Source organism: Camelus dromedarius, chromosome 10, assembly GCF_036321535.1.
Source record: "Camelus dromedarius isolate mCamDro1 chromosome 10, mCamDro1.pat, whole genome shotgun sequence".
Lineage (NCBI taxonomy): Eukaryota > Metazoa > Chordata > Mammalia > Artiodactyla > Camelidae > Camelus > Camelus dromedarius.
Genome location: NC_087445.1, coordinates 58,999,706 through 59,018,451, shown reverse-complemented (window position 1 = coordinate 59,018,451; position 18,746 = coordinate 58,999,706). Strand labels below are relative to the sequence as shown.

The following is an 18,746-nucleotide window of genomic DNA, read 5'->3' as shown; positions in this document are numbered from 1 at the left end:
TGTAAGCTGAGACAGGCTGAAAGCTAGGCCTCTTGTGCTGAACAGCAAGTTGTGAATGCGAAGGAGAAGTTCTTGAAGGAAATTAAAAGAGCTACTCTAATAAGCACATAAATGACAAGTGACACAGCCTTATTGATAAAATGGAGAAAGTTTTAATGGTCTGGATAGAGGATGACACCAGCCACAACATTGTCTTAATCCAAAGTCTAATGCAGAGCAAAGCTCGAACTCTCTTCAATTCTTTGAAGACTGAGAGGTGAAGAACCTGCAGAAGTTGGAAACTAGCAGGAGTTGGTTTCTGAGGTTTAAGGAAAGAAGCTATCTCCAGAACATCAAAATGCAAGGTGAAGCAGCAAATGCCGATATAGAAGCTGCAAGTTATCCAGAAGCTGTAGTCAACATACTGAATGAAGGTGGCTACACTAAACAACGGATTTTCAACGTAGATAAAACAGCCTTATATTAGAAGAAGATGTCACCTAGGACTTTCCTAGCTAGAAAGAAGTCACCTAGTTTCAAAGCTTCAAAGGACAGGCTGACTCTTGTCAGGGACTAATGCAGCTAGTGACTTAAAGTTAAGCCAGTGCTCATTTACCATTCTGAAAATTCTAGGGTCCATATGAATTATGCCAAATCTACTCTGCCTGTGCTCTATAGATGGGACAAAAAGTCTGGAGGATAGCACATGTGCTCACCACATGGTTTACTGAATACTTTAAGCCCACTGTTGAGAACTACTCAGAAAAGAAGATTCCTTTCAAAATAGTACCGGTCACTGACAACGTACCCAGTCACGCAAGAGCACTGATGGAGATGTGCAACGAGATTAATGTTGTTTTCATGGCTGCTAACACAGCACCCATTCTGCAGTCCATAGATCAAGGAGTAATTTCAACTCTGAAGTCTTACTATGTAAGAAATACATTTCGTAAAGCTGTAGCTGCCATAGGTAGTGATGCCTCTGATGGGCCTGGGCACCGTCAACTGAAAACCCCTGGGGAGGATTCAGTATTCCAGATGCCACTGAACAGTCATGACTCATGGGAAGAGGTCAAAATATCAATGCGAAGAGGAATTTGGAAGAATTTTATTTTGACCCTCATGGATGGCTTTGAGGAGTTAAAGACTGCACGGGAGGAATTAACTGCAGATGTGGGTGAAATAGTAAGAGAACTAGAATGAGAAGTGGAGCCTGAAGATGTGATCGAACTGCTGCAATTTCGTAATAAAAAATGTTAAGGAAGGAGGAGTTGCTTCTTATGGATGAGCAAAGTGGCCTCCTGAGGTGGAATCTACTCCTGGTGAAGATATTATAAAGCCTGTTGAAATGACAACAAGGCTTTAGAATACTACATAAACTTACTTAACAAAGCAGTGGCAGGGTTTGAAAGGACTGATTCCAATTTTGAAATAAGTTCTACTCTGGGTAAAATGCTATCAAACAACATTGAGTGCTACTAAGAAACTGTTCATGAAAAGAAGAGTCAACTGATACAGCAAACTTCAGTGTTGTCTTATTTTAAGAAATTGCCACAGCCACTCAACTCAGGAGTCACCCTGATCAGTCAGTAGCCATCCACAAGGTACGACCTTCTAACAGCGAAACAATCACGACTTCCTGAAGACTCAGATGCATTTTTAGCAATAAAATATTACTTACTTAAGGTATACACACTGGTTTTTTAGACACAATGCTACTGCACAATTAACAGACTACAGTATAGTGTAAACATAACTTTTATATGCACTAGGAACTCAAAAATATCGTGTGGCCCACTCTGTGCACTTCCCACGGTTGGAAGTGAACCCACAATACCTCTAAGGTATGCCTATAAACACAAAGATATACACATCTAGACAAATTATAATCAATTTTTCAAAATCCAAAGACAAAGCATCTTGAAACCAGCAAGAGAGAAGTAACTCATCATATAAAATGGATCCTCAATAACATTATCTGATTTCTTCTCAGAGACCTTGGAGGCAAGAAGTCTGTGGGTTGATATATTCAAAGCGTATAAAGAAAAAAATTGTTGGTTGAGGATTCCATATCTAGCAAACCTGTCTTTCAAAAACAAGGGAGAATTTACTCAACTAGGAACAGAAGAAAATTATCTCAACATAATAAAGGTCATTAGTGAAAAGATCACAGCTAACATCATATTCAATGGTGAAGAACTGAAACCTTTTCCTCTACTATCAGGAACAAGACAACGATACTCACTCCAGCCACTTCTATTCAACACCGTGCTTGGGTCCTAGCCAGAGCAATCAGGCAAGATAAAGAAATAAAAGCCACCCAAATTAGGAAGAAAGAAGTAATATTATGTCTCTCTACAGATGATGTGACCTTATATGTGGAAAACCCTAAATATTCCACACACAAATAAACTGTTAGAATTAATAAGTAAATAAAGCAAAGTTACAGAATATAAAATCAAAATTAAAAAATCAGTTGCATTTCTATGCCCTAACAGTGAACAATCCAGAAAGGAAATTGAGAAAACAATTCCATTTATACTATCATCAAAAAGAATAAAATACTTAGGAATAAATTTAACCAAGAAAGGGAAAGATTTGTACACTGGAAACTACAAAATATTGCTGAAAGGCAGATGACACAAATTAAGTGGAAAGACATCCCGTGTTTATGAGTGTGAAGACTTTACACTGTTAAAATATTTATACTACCCCAAGTGATCTACAGATTCAGTATAATTCCTACCAAGATCCCAGTGGCATTTTTTTTTTTTTTTGGTAGATATAAAGAAACTATCCCAAAATTCATAAGGAACCTTAAAGGACCCCAAATAGCCAAAACAATCTCGAGAAAGAAGGAAAACACTAGAGGCCTCACACTTCCTGATTTCAAAACACACTACCAAAGCTACAGTAACTAGAACTGTATGCTACTGGCATAAAGACACAGACCAATGGATTGAGGGCCCAGAAATGCACCAGTGCACATGGCCAAACAATTTTCAACAAGGGTGTAAAGACTACACAATGTGGAAAGGATAGCCTCTTCAATAAATGGTATTTGGAAAACTGGATACCCAGAGATAAAAGAATGAAGATGGTCCCTTATTTTATCACATGCCAAAGCTAATTTGAAATGGATTAAAGACCTAAACCTAAGGTCAGAAATTATAAAACTCCTAAAAGAAAATACAGGGGACAAATTTCATAATACTGGATCTGGCAATGATTTCCTGGATATGACACCAAAAACACAAGCAAAATAAAGCAAACATTGGCAACTGAGACTACATCAAACCTAAAAACTTCTGCATAGCAAAGAAAACAAAGTAATGAGAAGGGTTGAAATAGGAAATGAAAATTTTCATTAAAAAGTGGGCAAAGGATTTGAACTGACATTTCTGTAAAGATATACAAATGTCTAACGAGCATATGAAAACCTCACTAATCATCGGGAGAATACAAATCAAAACCACACGGTATCATCTCACAATGACGGTCACTAATAAATACAGAAAATAATAAGTGTTGCAAGGATGTGGAGAAACAGGAATCCTTTGAGCACTGTTGGTAGGAATGTGAAATGGGTGCAACTGCTATGGAAAACATCATGGAAGTTCCTTAAAAAGTTAAAAAATAGAATTATCATGATTCAGCAATCTCACTTCTGAGCATATATACAGAAGACAGAATAGATCTTGAAGACGATATTTGCACACCCATGTTCACTGCAGCATTATTCACAATAGCCAAGAGGTAGAAGCCACCTAAATGTGTACTGATGGATGAACGGATAAAGAAAACGTGGTATATACATACAGTGCAATAAAATCCATCCTTAAAAAAGAAGGAAATCCTGTCATACATCCCAACGTGGATGAGCCTTGACGGCATCCAGTGGTTCCACTTCTAGGTACGTATCTCAAAGAACGGAAAGCAGGGACTCAAACAGTATTTGCACACCACTGTTCACTGCAGTGCTGTTAACAACAGTCAAGATGATGGCAATAACCGAAATGCCCTTTGAAAGATGAATGCATAAGCAAAATTCAGTAGAATATTACTCAGCATTAAAAAGGAATGAAAGTCTGACACATGCTGCAACATTAAAAACATGCTAGGTGAAACAAACCAGACACAGAAGGACAAGTCTTGAATGATTCCATTTATATGAAGTAACTACAATAGTCAAATTCATAGACAGAAGGTAAAACAGTGGTTACCAGGGGCTCGGGGGAGGGGAGAATGGGGAGTTACAGGAGAATGAGTTTCAGTTGGGGATAACGGACAGGATCTGGAGATGAACAGTGGGGACGATTGCACAACAATGTGAACAGACTTAATGCCACTGAACTGTACACCCTAAAAAGGGTTAAAATGGTTAATTTTATGTCATGTACATTTTCTACATTAAAAAAGAATTCTAAACTAAGTAAACAAAAGTGAGTCCGTTGACAGGAGAAACCTTGTCTCATCCTCGGACTGGAAAGAAATTTCTTCAGTAGAAATTCATTAAAAGGAAACATTTTTAAAAGTAAGCTCTTCATTTTAAAGTAAAATGCATCATTTAAAGTAAAACGCATGATTTCAATAACCATCAATGTAGACAAAAAGCATAGAGTAAAATACAGGTTAATAAAAGCAATACTATTGAATCAAAAAGAAGTTTAAAAGCTTTCGAAGGTCTGATATAATCCAAAAATGAATTGAAGAATTTAGATAATAAGCCAGATTAAATACCCTTTAGACAAGCATCTATAAGCAGTTGTTGAAACCAAGCTTTTGATGAAAATTGTACAGAAGGATTTGAGGTTGCCCTCTGTGGCTAGTACATGGTATTTAGCAAGTTCATACTGGATAGATGACTTTTACGTAGAATAAAAAGAACTACAAGTTAATAATAACTCAGTTTTGTTAAGTGGACAACACACTTGAATAAACATTTCACCAAAAGAAGATATATGAACTGCTAAACAGCACATGAAAAGATTCTCAACATCACTGGCCACGAAGAGATAGCACTTCAACTACTAGGTTGGCTATAATAAAAAAAGACAAACAATAACGAAGGTTGGTGAGGATGTAACCTCACCAAGAACCCTCCTACACTGACATTCAGAATGTAAAATGACTCAGTCACTTTGGAAAACAGCTTGGCAACCTCTTAAAAAGTTAAACAGAAATTTACCATATAACCCAGCAAGTCCACTCAGGTACCTAAGGAAAACGAAACCACCACGTCCACACAAAGACCTGCACGCTGATGTTCAAAAGCAGCGTTATTTTTAACAGCCCCAAAGTGGAAACCACCTAAATGTCCTTCAACTTGGTAGGACAAAATATAGCGTTATCTATAAAATCAGATAGTATTGGACAATAAAAAGGAACAGAATACTGGTACGCTACAACACAGATGAATTTAGAAACAACACGGATGAATTTAGAAACAAGTTAATGAAAAACTAAAAACGACCACGTATGATTTCATTTATATAAAATGTCCAGAAAAGGCAACCCCATAGACAGAGAGTAAATTGATCAGTGGTTGCCTGGGATGGGGAGGCGGGGTTTGGGGGTGGGGGTAGGGGGTGAGGAATGGGGATTACTGTAAACAGGTGTGAGGGGTCTTATTAAGGTGATAAAATGTTCTCAGAGCAGATTGTGGTGCCAACTGTACAACTCAGTAAATTTGCTAAAATTCACTGAATCATACACTTGAATGACTTTAATATGTAATTCATACCTCAATAAAACTGAAAAAAAAGAAGAGTTTACGTTCCAGATTCCAAACTGGTATCGATATAAAACATCCTCTTATGAAAGTTGGAGAATGTAATAAGTAAACATCCTGGAACAAACCTCTTCTCAAAATTTTTACATGTTTAATTCTCTCCATAAAGTACATCTCTTCAGAAAAAAAGATAAGGGTTTCTATCTTTTCAGAGGAAAAACCCAAAACCAGGGTGAATAATCCCAATTAAGCCATATTTCTTTCACGGCTAGAAAAATGTCTCTGGTTGGTCAACTTAGCGATAGCTACGCCGACCAACTTATCACACAGCAACATTTGAACGACAGGCTTTGGGGGAGCAGGGACACAAGAAGGAAGAACCCAAAAACATCACCCAGAGGTAGCAGTGCAAACTAAACCCATTAAATCGCAGCAAATATTGCTGAATCTCAGAGGAGCATGAAGCATCTCTTCACTTTCATAAGCTGAAAGTTTACCCGTTTCATTCTCTTTCAATAGGAGCCGCCTCAAATTTCAACTTTAGGAACTTCGTACCACTGTCGAGTCAGTGGGGCTCCTCCAGCACCCAACGGACCTGAGACCAAGCCGAACTGACCCAGGGTTTTTAGTGCCTTTTTCACAGTCAGAAATTACTACTCGTACTCCACCGACATTTATAAGAAATAGCCCACTAACATCTATATAGTCTAATCCTTCCAGGTCTAATTTCATAACAGAAAACTTAACTGAAAATTTATTCAGTATCATTTCTACACTCTTTTCCAGAATTTTTCCCACCAGTGGAGATTTTAGGATATGCATTCTCCAGATGGCAGGCGACGGTGACATCAACTTCCTACAGTGGGCAAGTCAGGTAACACAAAGGAGGTAAGTAGGCAGGTAGAAGGGTAGGTTCCCCACCGAAAGGGAGCAGCTGCTACCTGACACCCCACCGAGATACGGGCCCAGTGTTGTCAGCCCTTATAACTTTTCAAGACAAGCCTTTTTTTGGTATGAAATTTCCTAATTTTTAAATGGTTACAACTACTTACTTACACACACACACACACACACACACACACACATCACCTTACCATGCAGACCAACTAAAATATGTCAAAGGGCCCAATCTTAGCTTGTGACCTTTGCCACACAGAATGTTTGCACTCTGATGATAGGAAGCTACACTTAGTATAGGCACACTTTTAAAAAATAGAATTCTGTTTTGCAAAAGACAGTCTATCGAGAATAGCTGCTTTCCATGCCCGTTCCCCCCCCCCCCCTCGTCCGCTTCCCTGGGACCGTCACTCTCAGGGCTGAGCCGGCCCAAGGGCGTGCCATGGACATTCCCTATCTCCACCGGGAACCAGGTTGGAGGGCTTTATCCAATCAAAACACTCCCTGAAGGCAAACTTGTTTGAGCTTTACTCAGTGGTTCCTGTGTACCATGTTCCAGCAATTCTGGCATCAAGTATTCAAAAAGCTACTGCATTCTCACTAAGCCAGAAGTTCAGTAGCCTAAATGGATTATCTTCTACTAGAGAAACTTGAAAATGCCAATGGATCAAAAGTGTTTTAACTTATTCCCACAGCATCAGAGAATGTCTGAGGTACCAGAAAAGAAAGAAATCTCAGAAATCATTAGTCCCACCCACTCATCTTACCAATAAAGAAACCCCAAATCAGAGAGGTCAAATGATTTGTCCAAGGTCATACGGGGAGTTGGTCTGTAAACTGGGACAGAACCCAGGTCACGTGGCTGCAGCCAAGTCCTCCTTCTGTAACGGTACACGGAGGTGGAAGGGGAAGCAGGGGAGAAGGAAACCTGGAGAAAAGAGGTCAGTAAGGTGGGTCCCACGCTCCCCTCCGCTGCTTTTTAAACTCACATTTGGCCTTTTCAAATCATTTCACGTCTCATACCACTTTCTTCTCTTACCATGTGTCTTTACCAGCCCTCATCACTAACAAAAGTTGACATCCTCGGGGAGAAGAGGGGTGAATGAGAAAAAAGTATTTTTCCTAGCTGCCAGCCCGGCAAATCTGCAGCTGCTTATCAACGCTGGGGTAGTTTACACCCCTGCTTTTGAATAAGGGACGATTTTGACTAAATCTTCTACTAGTCAATGGTGGGGTAGCTTATTCCCCAGGTTTATAGTGAGACAATTTCGACCAATCTTCCCCCCACCTTCCTACACCCCAAGAATTACTCTGCAGAGTGAAATCCCCGATGCCTGATGAGGCCGGAGTTACTTTTAAACGTCTTCTCGCATTCGTTGCATTCGTATTCTCTCCTCCCGGTGTGGATTTTCAGGTGTTCTACAAGGATTGAGCTGCGGCTGAAGGTCGCCCCGCAGTAGTTACACTCGTAGGGTTTCTCTCCAGTATGAATCCGATGATGTTCATTAAGAGACGAGCTCTGGCTGAAGGACTTCCCACAGTCTTTACACTTGTAAGGCTTTACGCCCGTATGAATCCTCTGATGACGGCTAAGGAGCGAGTGGGTAGGGAAGGCTTTCTCACACTGGGTGCACTTGTAGGGTTTTTCTCCCGAATGAAGTCTCTGATGATAGATGACAGACGTGAAGTGGCTAAAAGTCATCCCACAATCGTTACACAGGTACGGTTTTTCACCGGTGTGAATCCTCTGATGGCGGGTAAGGCAAGAGTTCTGTCTGAAAGCTTTCCCGCACTCACCACACTTATAGGGTTTCTCTCCCGTGTGAATTCTCTGATGTTTGGAAAGGGATGAGCTGTGGCTGAAGGATTTCCCACAGTTGTTGCATGTGTAGGGCTTCTCTCCGGTGTGAATTCGCTGATGCTGAATGAGAGATGAACTGTCGCTGAAGGGCCTCCCACACTCCTTGCATTTGTAGGGTTTCTCTCCAGTGTGCACCCTCTGATGTTTAATGAGGTGGGCACTGAGGGTGAAGGACTTTCCACAGTCGTCACATTTGAAGGGTTTCTCCCCACTGTGGGTTCGGTGATGGGGCGTGAGCGATGAACTGTCACTGAATGCTTTTCCACACTCATTGCACATGTACGGCTTCTCCCCAGTGTGAATTCTCCTGTGCTTGGTCAGGGAGGCACTGTAGCCGAAGGCTTTTCCACATTTGCTGCATTTATGGGTTTTGTCTCCAGCCTCGGGCCCCTCGTCCTTCTCTAAGGTTGCATCTCGACTTAAAGCTTTCCGACACTTCTCGCACGTTGAGTTCTTCTTCTTCCTGAGGGCTGGGCTCTGAATGAAGTCTATCCCACAACTACTGCACTTCTGGGTCTTCTCCGCCGAATACCTTTTCTGATGTTTCTGATGCTCAGTCAGAGATGAAGCATGACTCAGGGCCTTCCTACCTTCATTACATTTCCGAGACTTTTCTCCACCATGTTCTTTGCGGTTCGGAACAAGGTCAGAATGGAAGCTGAAGGGTTTCTTGCATTCGTTGTACCTCTTCTTCCTTAAGTAGACTCTCAGATGTTTAATGAGGTCTGAAGGTGGTTTGAAATTACTTCCAAAGGGGCTCTTTTCTGGATCAAATTCCTCCCCCTTACTGCCTCTCCCATGAGTTTTCTTTTGTGAGTGCCCCTTATGACCACGATCCTCCTCTAGTCTGGCCCAGGGTTCTCCCATCGAGTCATCATCACCACCCATCAGATATCTTTCTATTATTTTATCTAAAGTCGATTCTTCCACAAGAACATCTTGATTTCCACCAGATTCCTTCAACTCACCGCTCAGTTCACATTCTGAAAGAAGTAACAGAGAATATTTCCTGTTTGCAAGAAATGAAGCTGCTGTATTTGGGACTGAAATAGGAACAGAGACAGTAAGAACGGGGCTTGGACAAGTCTCAGTTGGAGTCTCAGAAAACAGGGGAGGGGAAGTGACACGGGGAAGCTAGGTAAACTTAGACTTTAGGAAAAACACTGAGGAAGATGAAAAGTTTGTGTTTTACATTTAGAGATGCAAGTTCTCACTCTCATTTCAAATTTCTATAATAGGTTCAAAGTTATCTTCCTTACGTCCAATCCATTCTCTTTCCAAATAATAATCACGACAGTGCAAACATCTACAGAATAATTACCAAATGCCAGGTCCCATACCAAGCACTTTTCCTCGTATTTCACAATATTTCCTCGTATTTCCACAATAACCCTATGAAGTAGGTCCTATTATTATCCCTGCTTTATGGAGGCGACAACTGGGCAGACAGATGTAAGTGTCTTGCCCAAGGTCACAGATGCTTTAAGTGGTAAAGCCAGATTTTTAACCCAGTCCGACACCAAAGCCCACACTTCTGCTCCCTCCGCCATACCGCCTCCAAGCAGGCAAACAGCTCTAAGTTAATAGAAAGTGCTCATCACGTCACAGATACGCAACACACCTGCGCTAGACTTTCACAGGTTACCACAATCTGGCCCTACCAACCTTGGGGATACTCTGACCGGGCATCCACTTACCGTCCCTACTACACGACAGCAATTTCAATCTTGTCCCTTTAGTCTTAATACTTGACACTGCCTAGAATCCAATCCCACAGCACTTGCATGATCACAAATATAAATTTGATAGGGCCGAGGTTGGAGCCCCCCAGTGTCCAGAATCCTACTCGCAGGGTTTATGCTCCTCTCAGAACCCTCGACTCATTTATTAACCACGTCGCTCACCCTGGCTCTTAATCATGAGATTACAGCGTCACTGTGATAGAACTATTTTTTTAACCAGAGAATCATGAAATACGAAGCCCTGGATAGCTCTCAAGACTTCGTGGAGGACTCCCTCCTTGGTCTCAGTCGCCGCAATGCCATCCAGACTACGACCCGGAATCTTGGGGTCCATGTGAGCCACGGCCACATCAGCCAACACCGGAAGCATCTGGGAGGCCAGGGTAAGGCTGGTGGCACGGGTCACCACAGCATCAGTCTCAACAAATATCACCCAGGTTGCTGTGGGAAAGCTGGTCTAAGGTGGTACCACCTAACGAGGCGCCAGAGCTTCTGCCCAAATGTCAACCTGGACAAACTGTGGAGCTTGGTAAGCGATTACTGGGGGTTTTTTCCTTCAAATACTTCTATGGATATATGAACAATAATTCATTTTAACTTTTAAAAATATAAATTTAGTGTTCCTTGTTAAAGTTTAAGAAAGGGAAGAATAAAGAAAAAATGTCATCCCTCAAAGATAACCAGCGTTAACGTGAATGTTCTCCAGGTAGTAAAAACCCATCTATATCCACACATTTAGACAGGTGCATGTATGTGTACATTCTTCTCCTTTTGACAAAATTGGATGATACTATACACAGTGTCCATTGGACGAACTCTTACTTATCCTCCAAGATTCAACTCAAAAGCTAATCAAGCCCTTGCTCCTCCATCTTCCCACTGCTCGCACACATGCCACTGTCATGGCTCACATCCATCACCTACACTTTCTGTTCTGATGTCTGTGTCTGCGGCATCCCTAAAAACACATCTCTCAGAGCCCCTCCTCTGGGGCGCCTACCCTGCAGCCCCTGCTGTGGCTCGGTGACCCCACCATGTCACTCACTTCAAGACCACTTTCCCACAGGGGCTGCCGGTCATGACTAGCACAGCAAGGACACGTAGGACCCGTTTCTGTGAGGCAGACAACTCTGACAGGTGACTCTGGTGGGAAGACTCTTTTCTGGTTTTGCCAAAACCTTCTTAAACTGCACCTGAATCTAGACTCTTCCTACCCAACCTCCTTTCCTTCCCTCTCCCGTCACAGGTATCAGACCTGCACAGTACACAGACAGCATTCCCAGCCTCTTCCAGTTCCTTCCCCACTTCCCTTCACTGTTAGTTAGTCTCCCCGGTTAGTCTCTGACACTAAGGATATATGGCATCTACCTGGCAGAGGACCCAAGCTAACAGCCTCCCCTGTTTCAAGTGAACAGTCCAGGAAGGTAAGGCGTACACTCTGCCGCCTTTCTGCGTCAGCACCTAGACACCCAGCATTTCAGGAGCTCTTCCAAAGGACTTGGGAAGCAACTGGTTCCACTTCCTCCTCTGCTCTTCACCAACTCACCTGGTTTGGAGCGCTTTGAGACTTCCTTCTGCAGCAGCCGAGGGAGTCCAGCCCACTTTAGCTGGGAAACCAGATCTAATTTGGAAACTGGAAAGCCTGCCCATGGAGAAAAGAACAGAAAATGGCCGTTTTTCCCTGGAACAAAGACGTTCCAACATTCGCAGCCTCTAGTTCTCCAGGGAAGAGAAGCGGCTGTCGAATACAGACTTCAGTACTGGAGCTGGAGGAGAGAACTGGGGAAGGGATGGCCTTGAAGACAGCAAAATGATGCGCAACATTTCCAGCTCAATGAAGCAAAGACTTATTTTTTTGGAGAAAACATTGCAGAAAAGTACATTTTTAGGACCCATTTTCCCCATTTTTAGGGTTAGTCATATCACCCCTGTAAGCCCAGCCAACAGTGAATAGCACTCATCTTTCAACAATGGCAGACAAAAGACACCCAGCCTAGACGGTAGAGCATGAAGAAAAGATGTCTTTACCCAGAAATTCTAGGTTCCTGAAGTTCTCCAGCAGCACCTCCTTGTATATCTCCTTCTGAAAAGGTTCCAGCCTCCTCCACTCTCCTCTGGAAAAGGTCACAGCCACATCCTTGAGTGTCACGGATTCCTAGAACACCAAAGACAGTCTTTTCACATTAGGTTATTCCCAAATAGATCTAAGAAATTCAGAGAAAGGGTTAGGATATAAAGTTGTAATTTGATAGTATTCAAGTTCTTCAGAATTCCAAAGCAAACCACAAGGTAGTTACTATTACAAGTGATTCAGAACAAGATTATGATACAACCCCAGCCTTGTCCACGTAGTCCCTGGTGCAAAATGCTGTACAAGGATTCTCTGGGATGTTTAATGTTAAACAGTGCAACACACTGACTTCTAGGAAGGATACAAATGACATCCCCAAAACCCAGATTTGCAGAATTAATGTTTAAGTTACACAGGCAATTACATATAAAAGAGTAATATCAGTGACTACATTCCAAATTTTAACTTCCAGTTGGTTATAAGTAGCAATTATTTTTTATCACAATCTGTGATATTTTTAACACCAATCTGTGTTTAATAACGTACTCACACTTAACAGTCACTCCAAACTAAAAATAAGCACAATAAATCATTAAAATACACTTTCTATAAATAAGGTCCTACTGTACAGCACAAGGAATTACATTCAATAGCTTGTAACGACCTGTAATGGAAAAGAATATGAAAAAAGAATATATATACATATATATTCTGAATCACTATGTTGTACACCAGAAACTAGCGCAACATTGTACCTCAACTATACTTCAATTAGAAAAACACACACACACACACACTTTGTATAGTATCCTGTGCATGGCATTCTGAGAGGCAGTACAGCAGAGTGGCTGCCAGCACTAGGATGAGCTTCCTGTGGGTGCTATAACAAATTAACATAACTCTGGTGGCTTAGATGAGCAGAAATTTATTCTCCCACAAGTCTGAAGGCCAAAGGTCTGAAAATTAGGTGCTGGTGGGGCTGATCTGCCTTCAGAGGCTCTGAGGCAGAACCTGTTCCTTGCTCCTCCAGCTCCTCTCGGCTGCCAGCCCTCCTTGGCGTTCCTCGGTCCATGGCCCCATCACTGCCATCTTCCCAACGCGTCCTCCTGTTCATGTGTTCAATTCGCCTTGGTCTCTCTCTTATAAACACACTTATGATGGCATTTAGGCCCCAACCCATGTAAACCAGAATGATTTCCTCATTTCAAATCCTTATTTTATCACATCTGCAAGGATCTTTCTTCCAAATAAAGTAACATTCTCAGGTTCCAGATATTAGGAAGTGGACATATTTTGGGGAGCCACTATCAGTCCACTGCAGCACTATTATTTTCCACTGTGAATAAGAATTTTTTTTCCTGATAAGCACTGTTATATGGGAAACTTCCTGAGTTGTCACCAGCTACTCTTCTCAGCTAGTATATGAGTTTCAGTACATGTTCAGTTGATTCTCTGAGGTTTTCCAAAAGGACAGTATTATCTGTAAATAATATATATTTGCTTCTCTCATACCAATACTTACCTCATTTCTTCCTTATCACACTGCACTGGCTGGAATACTCAGAAAACACTCATTACCAGCAGTAAGGTGAGACATCCTTACCTACTCACTGACGTTGTGAGGACTGCTTTTTATTTTCCAACACTGTCCAGCTGGAGACATTTCTTACCATGTTCAGGAAATGTAATTTTATTTCTGCCAGAGCAATTTTATCAGGGATACTTGTTGAATTTTAGTAAATAGTTCTGTTTTTATTAAAGTCAGCCTTACAATCAATTCTGATGACTGAAGTAAAATAGCATATGAAGAATGCGCTCTGAGCATGTGAAGACTGTGAGGAAAAGGAGGCTGAATTAATTATTCTAGCATCTTCATACTACTCAGGAGGAACGAAGTGTTCACTTCAGAATGAAAACTTTGTACCATATATGGTGACAGATGCTAATGAGACTTATTGTGATGATCATTTCACAATGTGCACAAATACTGATTCATAATGCTGTATATCTGAAGCTAATACAAAGTTGTGTATCAATCACGCCTCAACTGAAAAATTAGCTTAAAAAATAAAACCATATGGTTAAAAAAAAAAAATGAACGAAAATCCATGAAAAGGAAACTCACCTGGGACTCAGTATTTGGAAGAACAGAAACGGTTTTCTCTTCTTCAGGCTTCTCCTCTTGGGAAATGACAGAGTCTTGAGAGACTGGATCTAGGAAGGGGGTAAAAAACAATCCAGTCTTTCAAACGGACTCCTCAGACTGGAAATCATTAGATATGTCTCTCTAGAGAAAAAGGTCAGACGAAACAAAACTGATTTCATTCATTCCATATACCCACGGTTTTAATGGATTTAATTTTCGTAATAATTTTTTAACATATTTATAAGCTGTATTAAGGTGAAACAGCTTATCTGTTTTATGTATTAATTTGTTTTCTTCATGATCTGAGCACAATGCCTTGCACTGGAGATACTTATTGAATAAAAGTACCAAGCTGGTCTCAAAAACAGACTCCACTTTTGGGGTCACAGTAAACTCCTAAAGACAGAAATGAGGAATCTGGACGTTAAGAACCACATGTATTAAATAAATACCCTGAGATCAACAGCTCTTCTAATTAAAGTCATATGGCATTTTCTTATGATCTAAAAAATTTCAAGCAGCTTACTGGTTAGACAATCAATAAAAGTTAAGAATCAGAATTATGTTCTCCAGTGATTTATAGAATGATTCTTTCTCAGAGAATATGAAAATGGCTTTGCTAATAGAAAAAAAAAATTTTAAGACACATATATGTGTATATGTAATGTGTTTATAAAATGAACAGAAATAAATGCGAGTGAAAAAAAAAAAGAATCAGAATTATATAATCAAAGAGAAAAGAGCGGAAAAAAAGGTAAAAGAGGAATTATTTTACAGAAATTGTTCTATTCCACAGAAAGCTACAGCAATCAATTCATGAACTTCTTTACTGCCGGGACCTCCAAAGAGAGGCTCTAATTTTTGAGAAGCATCACATCGTAGAGAGAGATGAGTTGGAGAGGAGCCAGGAAATCCAAATTTTAGATCCACCAATCAGCTGTATGATCACAAATTAAGTCTGTGGAGGTAAACACTACTTCCTTATCTATCTCAGAACTCTTGGTAGAATACAAAGTCACACACATGTATTGAGAGCCTTATAGTAAATAACACGCTACAAATACTGTATATATTTGCAGTACATTAAAGGGATTTTATAAAAGGTGAACCATATGCCCTCAAAAGGCTATCCACCACCATAAAGTCTTTTTATCAATATTTTACAATTATATAATTCATAGCTTATGTTTTATAAATAATGTTTAGTAATGTAATTTCAAAAATATATGTCAGCTGTTCTTCTCCTAAGGCTATGGAATTGCACAATCCAATAGGTGAGTTACTCGCCACAAATGGTTATTTGAATTTAAATTTAAAAAATCAAGTCTTTACTTGCACTAGCCACATTTTATATGCTTAACTTGATGTTTAAAACAGTGCAGAACACATTTCCATTATCGCAAATACTGGACAGCCCCACTCTGGAAACATGTGAACGCACACACTGAAGCGAAAAGTTGAGACCTGGTCTGGATATGTTGTGACTCCAAACATTTTGAGATAATTTCTTTTTGTCCTGGGTTCTAAGGTCCCGGTGCCCAAGGGTGAAGGGAAAGAAATTCCTATTTTCTTGAGCATCCACCAAGTGTTACATCTTATCTTGTTTCATTACCCCTTTCTACGGATTACAAAATTAAAGTTCTGAGAGGTTTCGTAGCTTGCCCAAGGTCACACAGTAAAAGGAAGAGCCAGTTCAAATCCAGTCCCAACTCCAAACTTGGACCCCTCTTTAGCAATGAACCACTTTCTTTTGGGGAGCTTACTTTCCTGTCTTAAGGAGACCTCTCCCACTTCCTCCCTTCAACTATAAATCTCACCTTCCTTTTCTTCAGCCATTTGGGTCAAATCCTCTACTAGGGTCACCACTTCCTCACTGCTCTGAGGGTGCTGTGACTTGACCCAAATCCTGATCTCCCCGGGCAGAATGGTCAGGAACTGCTCAAACACCAGAAGCTCTAAAATCTGTTCCTTCGTGTGGATGTCTGGTCTCAGCCACTGAACGCAAAGCTCCCAGAGCTGATTCAGGGCTTTTCTGGGTCCAGCCACTTCTGAGTAACAAAACCACCTGAACCTCTGTCTGAAAGACTCTGGGTCGGCAGTGTCTCCTCCTCGAGTAGCTTCTTGAGTCCCAGGAGTCTCCATTCTTAGGACCTTGATGTGTTCCCTTGAGACCAGAGTCTGAGGGTCTGGGGAGATGGCTGTCATCTCGTGCCGCCTACTGCAGCCCACAATGTGGACCACCAGCAGGAATCCAGTCCCCTTTAGGCTTCTGAGTATCAGCACAGTCCCCCAAGAGGCACTGGACAGCAAAACATCAAGTGTTCCAAGGATTCACTTGCAGAAACTGTCTTGCAGCAACTGTCAAGAAACATAAGATATCAGGTAAGTGAAACAAATTGTTAACCCTGAAAACACTGTTCTTGGTTTCGTTCTGACATACAGAGTCCCACAGGGCTGGAACAGCCCTGCCCAACTATTATATGAAAAGAATAATTTTCTCTGCAGGTGAAACACTGAAGAGTTATTAAAGGGTATGAAAGGGATGCTCCAAGAAAACTGTTTCTCCAGACTAAACGCTCCTCATAAGCAAAACGTATCAGAAAAGGCTCCCTGCCGCGAGAGGCTGCAGTCCCAACCTATTCACCTGCTGGCCTCTCTCACCGAATGGCCACACAATTCCCCACCAGTTGCTCAACTCAGAAGCCTGATTCATAGGTGAGCAGCCAGTTTCTCGCATAATCAATAACCAAGTTCTGGTGGTTTTATTTTCTACAAAGCTCTCCATTCTCTGCTACTGAAACTACCTAAGAACAGGCTTCTACAATTCAGTCTCCTACTGCAGCATAAGGAGTCCTTCAAATCTGCAAAATAGGGTCCTATCAATCTCTCACTGTCTCAAAATAAATTCAAACGCAGAAGCCAAGCATGAGCATCTGGAAAGCCTACTCTGATGACTTCATCTCGAGCTCTAGCTGCCCTTGATGGACACTGCAGCCGTAAAAGGGCTACCTCCGCATTCCCAGAAACTCTCTCTCCCCTTCCACCTTTGCCCCAGAGCCATTCCCTCTCGTTGGCATGCTGCCTTCATTTCCTCTCCTACCAAACTTACTCATTCTTTAAAACTTGACTCCTTTCAACGGCCACCTCTTCTATGTGCCTCTCTCTGGTCCCAGAGTGCTTTTCTGCCCACAGCCTGCCCTGTGTAAGTTACGTGCCTTCTCTCATTCCACAAATAACTTACCATCAACAATGAGCTGGCAATGGGGCACTACGGAGACAGGCGTGGACAGGTCCAGACAGGGCCCCCACTCTCACAGAGCACCCAGCAAATGACAACACAGCCTGAGATGTGCTACACAGCGGCAGGTGGGGACCCTCTCCTCCGACTGTAACTATCACACCAATAATCACCCAGCTCGGAGCACCGAGCCGCGTACACACTATGCATGACGTCATTTATTCCTCCGCCAAATATTAGGCGCCCACCACGTACCTGGCGCCGCAATGGGCACCTGGGACTCTGCAGTGGCTAAGATACCCGTCCGGGTCTCCAAGGGGCTTACAATAGCGGCTCCGAGAAAATGTGACGCAGGCAGAAAGAAGTTCTCAAACCGGGAGGAGGGGGGATTTGCCCCGCAGGGGACATCTGGCAATGTCTGAAGACATTCCGGTTAGCAAGACCGGGAACGAGAGATGCTACTGATACCCAAGAGTGGAGCCAGGGATGCTGCGAAACATCCCGCAATACCCGGGAGAGCCGCCTCCCCCTACAACGCACACACAATGAATTTTCCCGCCCAAAATACCAAACTACCGAAGTTGCGAGACCACGGGCGCAGGGACGGGATGGAGGAAAACTCCATCCAGGAGCGCGCCCACCTCCTGCAGACGCCGCGGCGTTGGGAGTGCGCAGCGAGACAGCCCTCCGCCCCCACCCCGCCCCTGGTGCACCCTCGGAGCCAGCGACCTGGCCGCGGCCCCCGAACTAGGGGCCCGGGAAAACCACTACCTGCACCGGGACCCGCAGCCAGGACCAACGCCACCGCAATGAGCTTCTAGAAGCTGGTCCTGCAGGAGCTGCGCGCGCAAGTTGGCGGAGGGGCTCACAGCGCCTGCGCAGGGGCGCAGAACTACGATTCCCGGAATGCGCTTGTCTCGCTTTGCAAAAGTCCTGTGTTTTCCATAGGCTCCCAACCTGGCCTGTTGCGCATGGTCCTTGGGAAGCGGCTGGTGGGCTCAGCCGCAGAATTATTGCTGCGCCAGAGGCCTAAAGACCTAGAACCATCTTAGCTTTTCGGATCTATGATGTTCTGTTTCCT

General features: G+C 42.4%; 1 protein-coding gene across 1 annotated transcript; it reads right to left on the bottom strand.

The window, feature by feature from the left end:
- Nucleotides 1-6,979: 6,979 nt before the first annotated feature.
- On the bottom strand, nt 6,980-18,492 carry ZNF483 (zinc finger protein 483). Its single transcript, XM_010988756.3, has 6 exons — nt 18,437-18,492; nt 16,245-16,785; nt 14,407-14,495; nt 12,239-12,365; nt 11,757-11,852; nt 6,980-9,451 (listed from the first exon to the last, which is right to left on the bottom strand). Exons 2-6 carry the CDS (start codon nt 16,630-16,632, stop codon nt 7,914-7,916), a joined length of 2,238 nt encoding a protein of 745 aa, XP_010987058.1. The 5' UTR covers nt 16,633-16,785; nt 18,437-18,492; the 3' UTR covers nt 6,980-7,913.
- Between the last annotated feature and the right edge of the window lie 254 nt (nt 18,493-18,746).

What these genes read in the sequence shown, in the direction of transcription:
- ZNF483 (XM_010988756.3), bottom strand. Translation starts at nt 16,632, where the DNA reads ATGACAGCCATCTCCCCAGACCCTCAGACTCTGGTCTCAAGGGAACAC. An exon ending in AATGGCTGAAGAAAAGGAAG is followed by an intron (nt 14,496 to 16,244) that starts GTGAGATTTATA and finishes CCCCCTTCCTAG; the next exon opens with ATCCAGTCTCTCAAGACTCT. An exon ending in CAGGAACCTAGAATTTCTGG is followed by an intron (nt 11,853 to 12,238) that starts GTAAAGACATCT and finishes CTCCATGGGCAG; the next exon opens with GCTTTCCAGTTTCCAAATTA.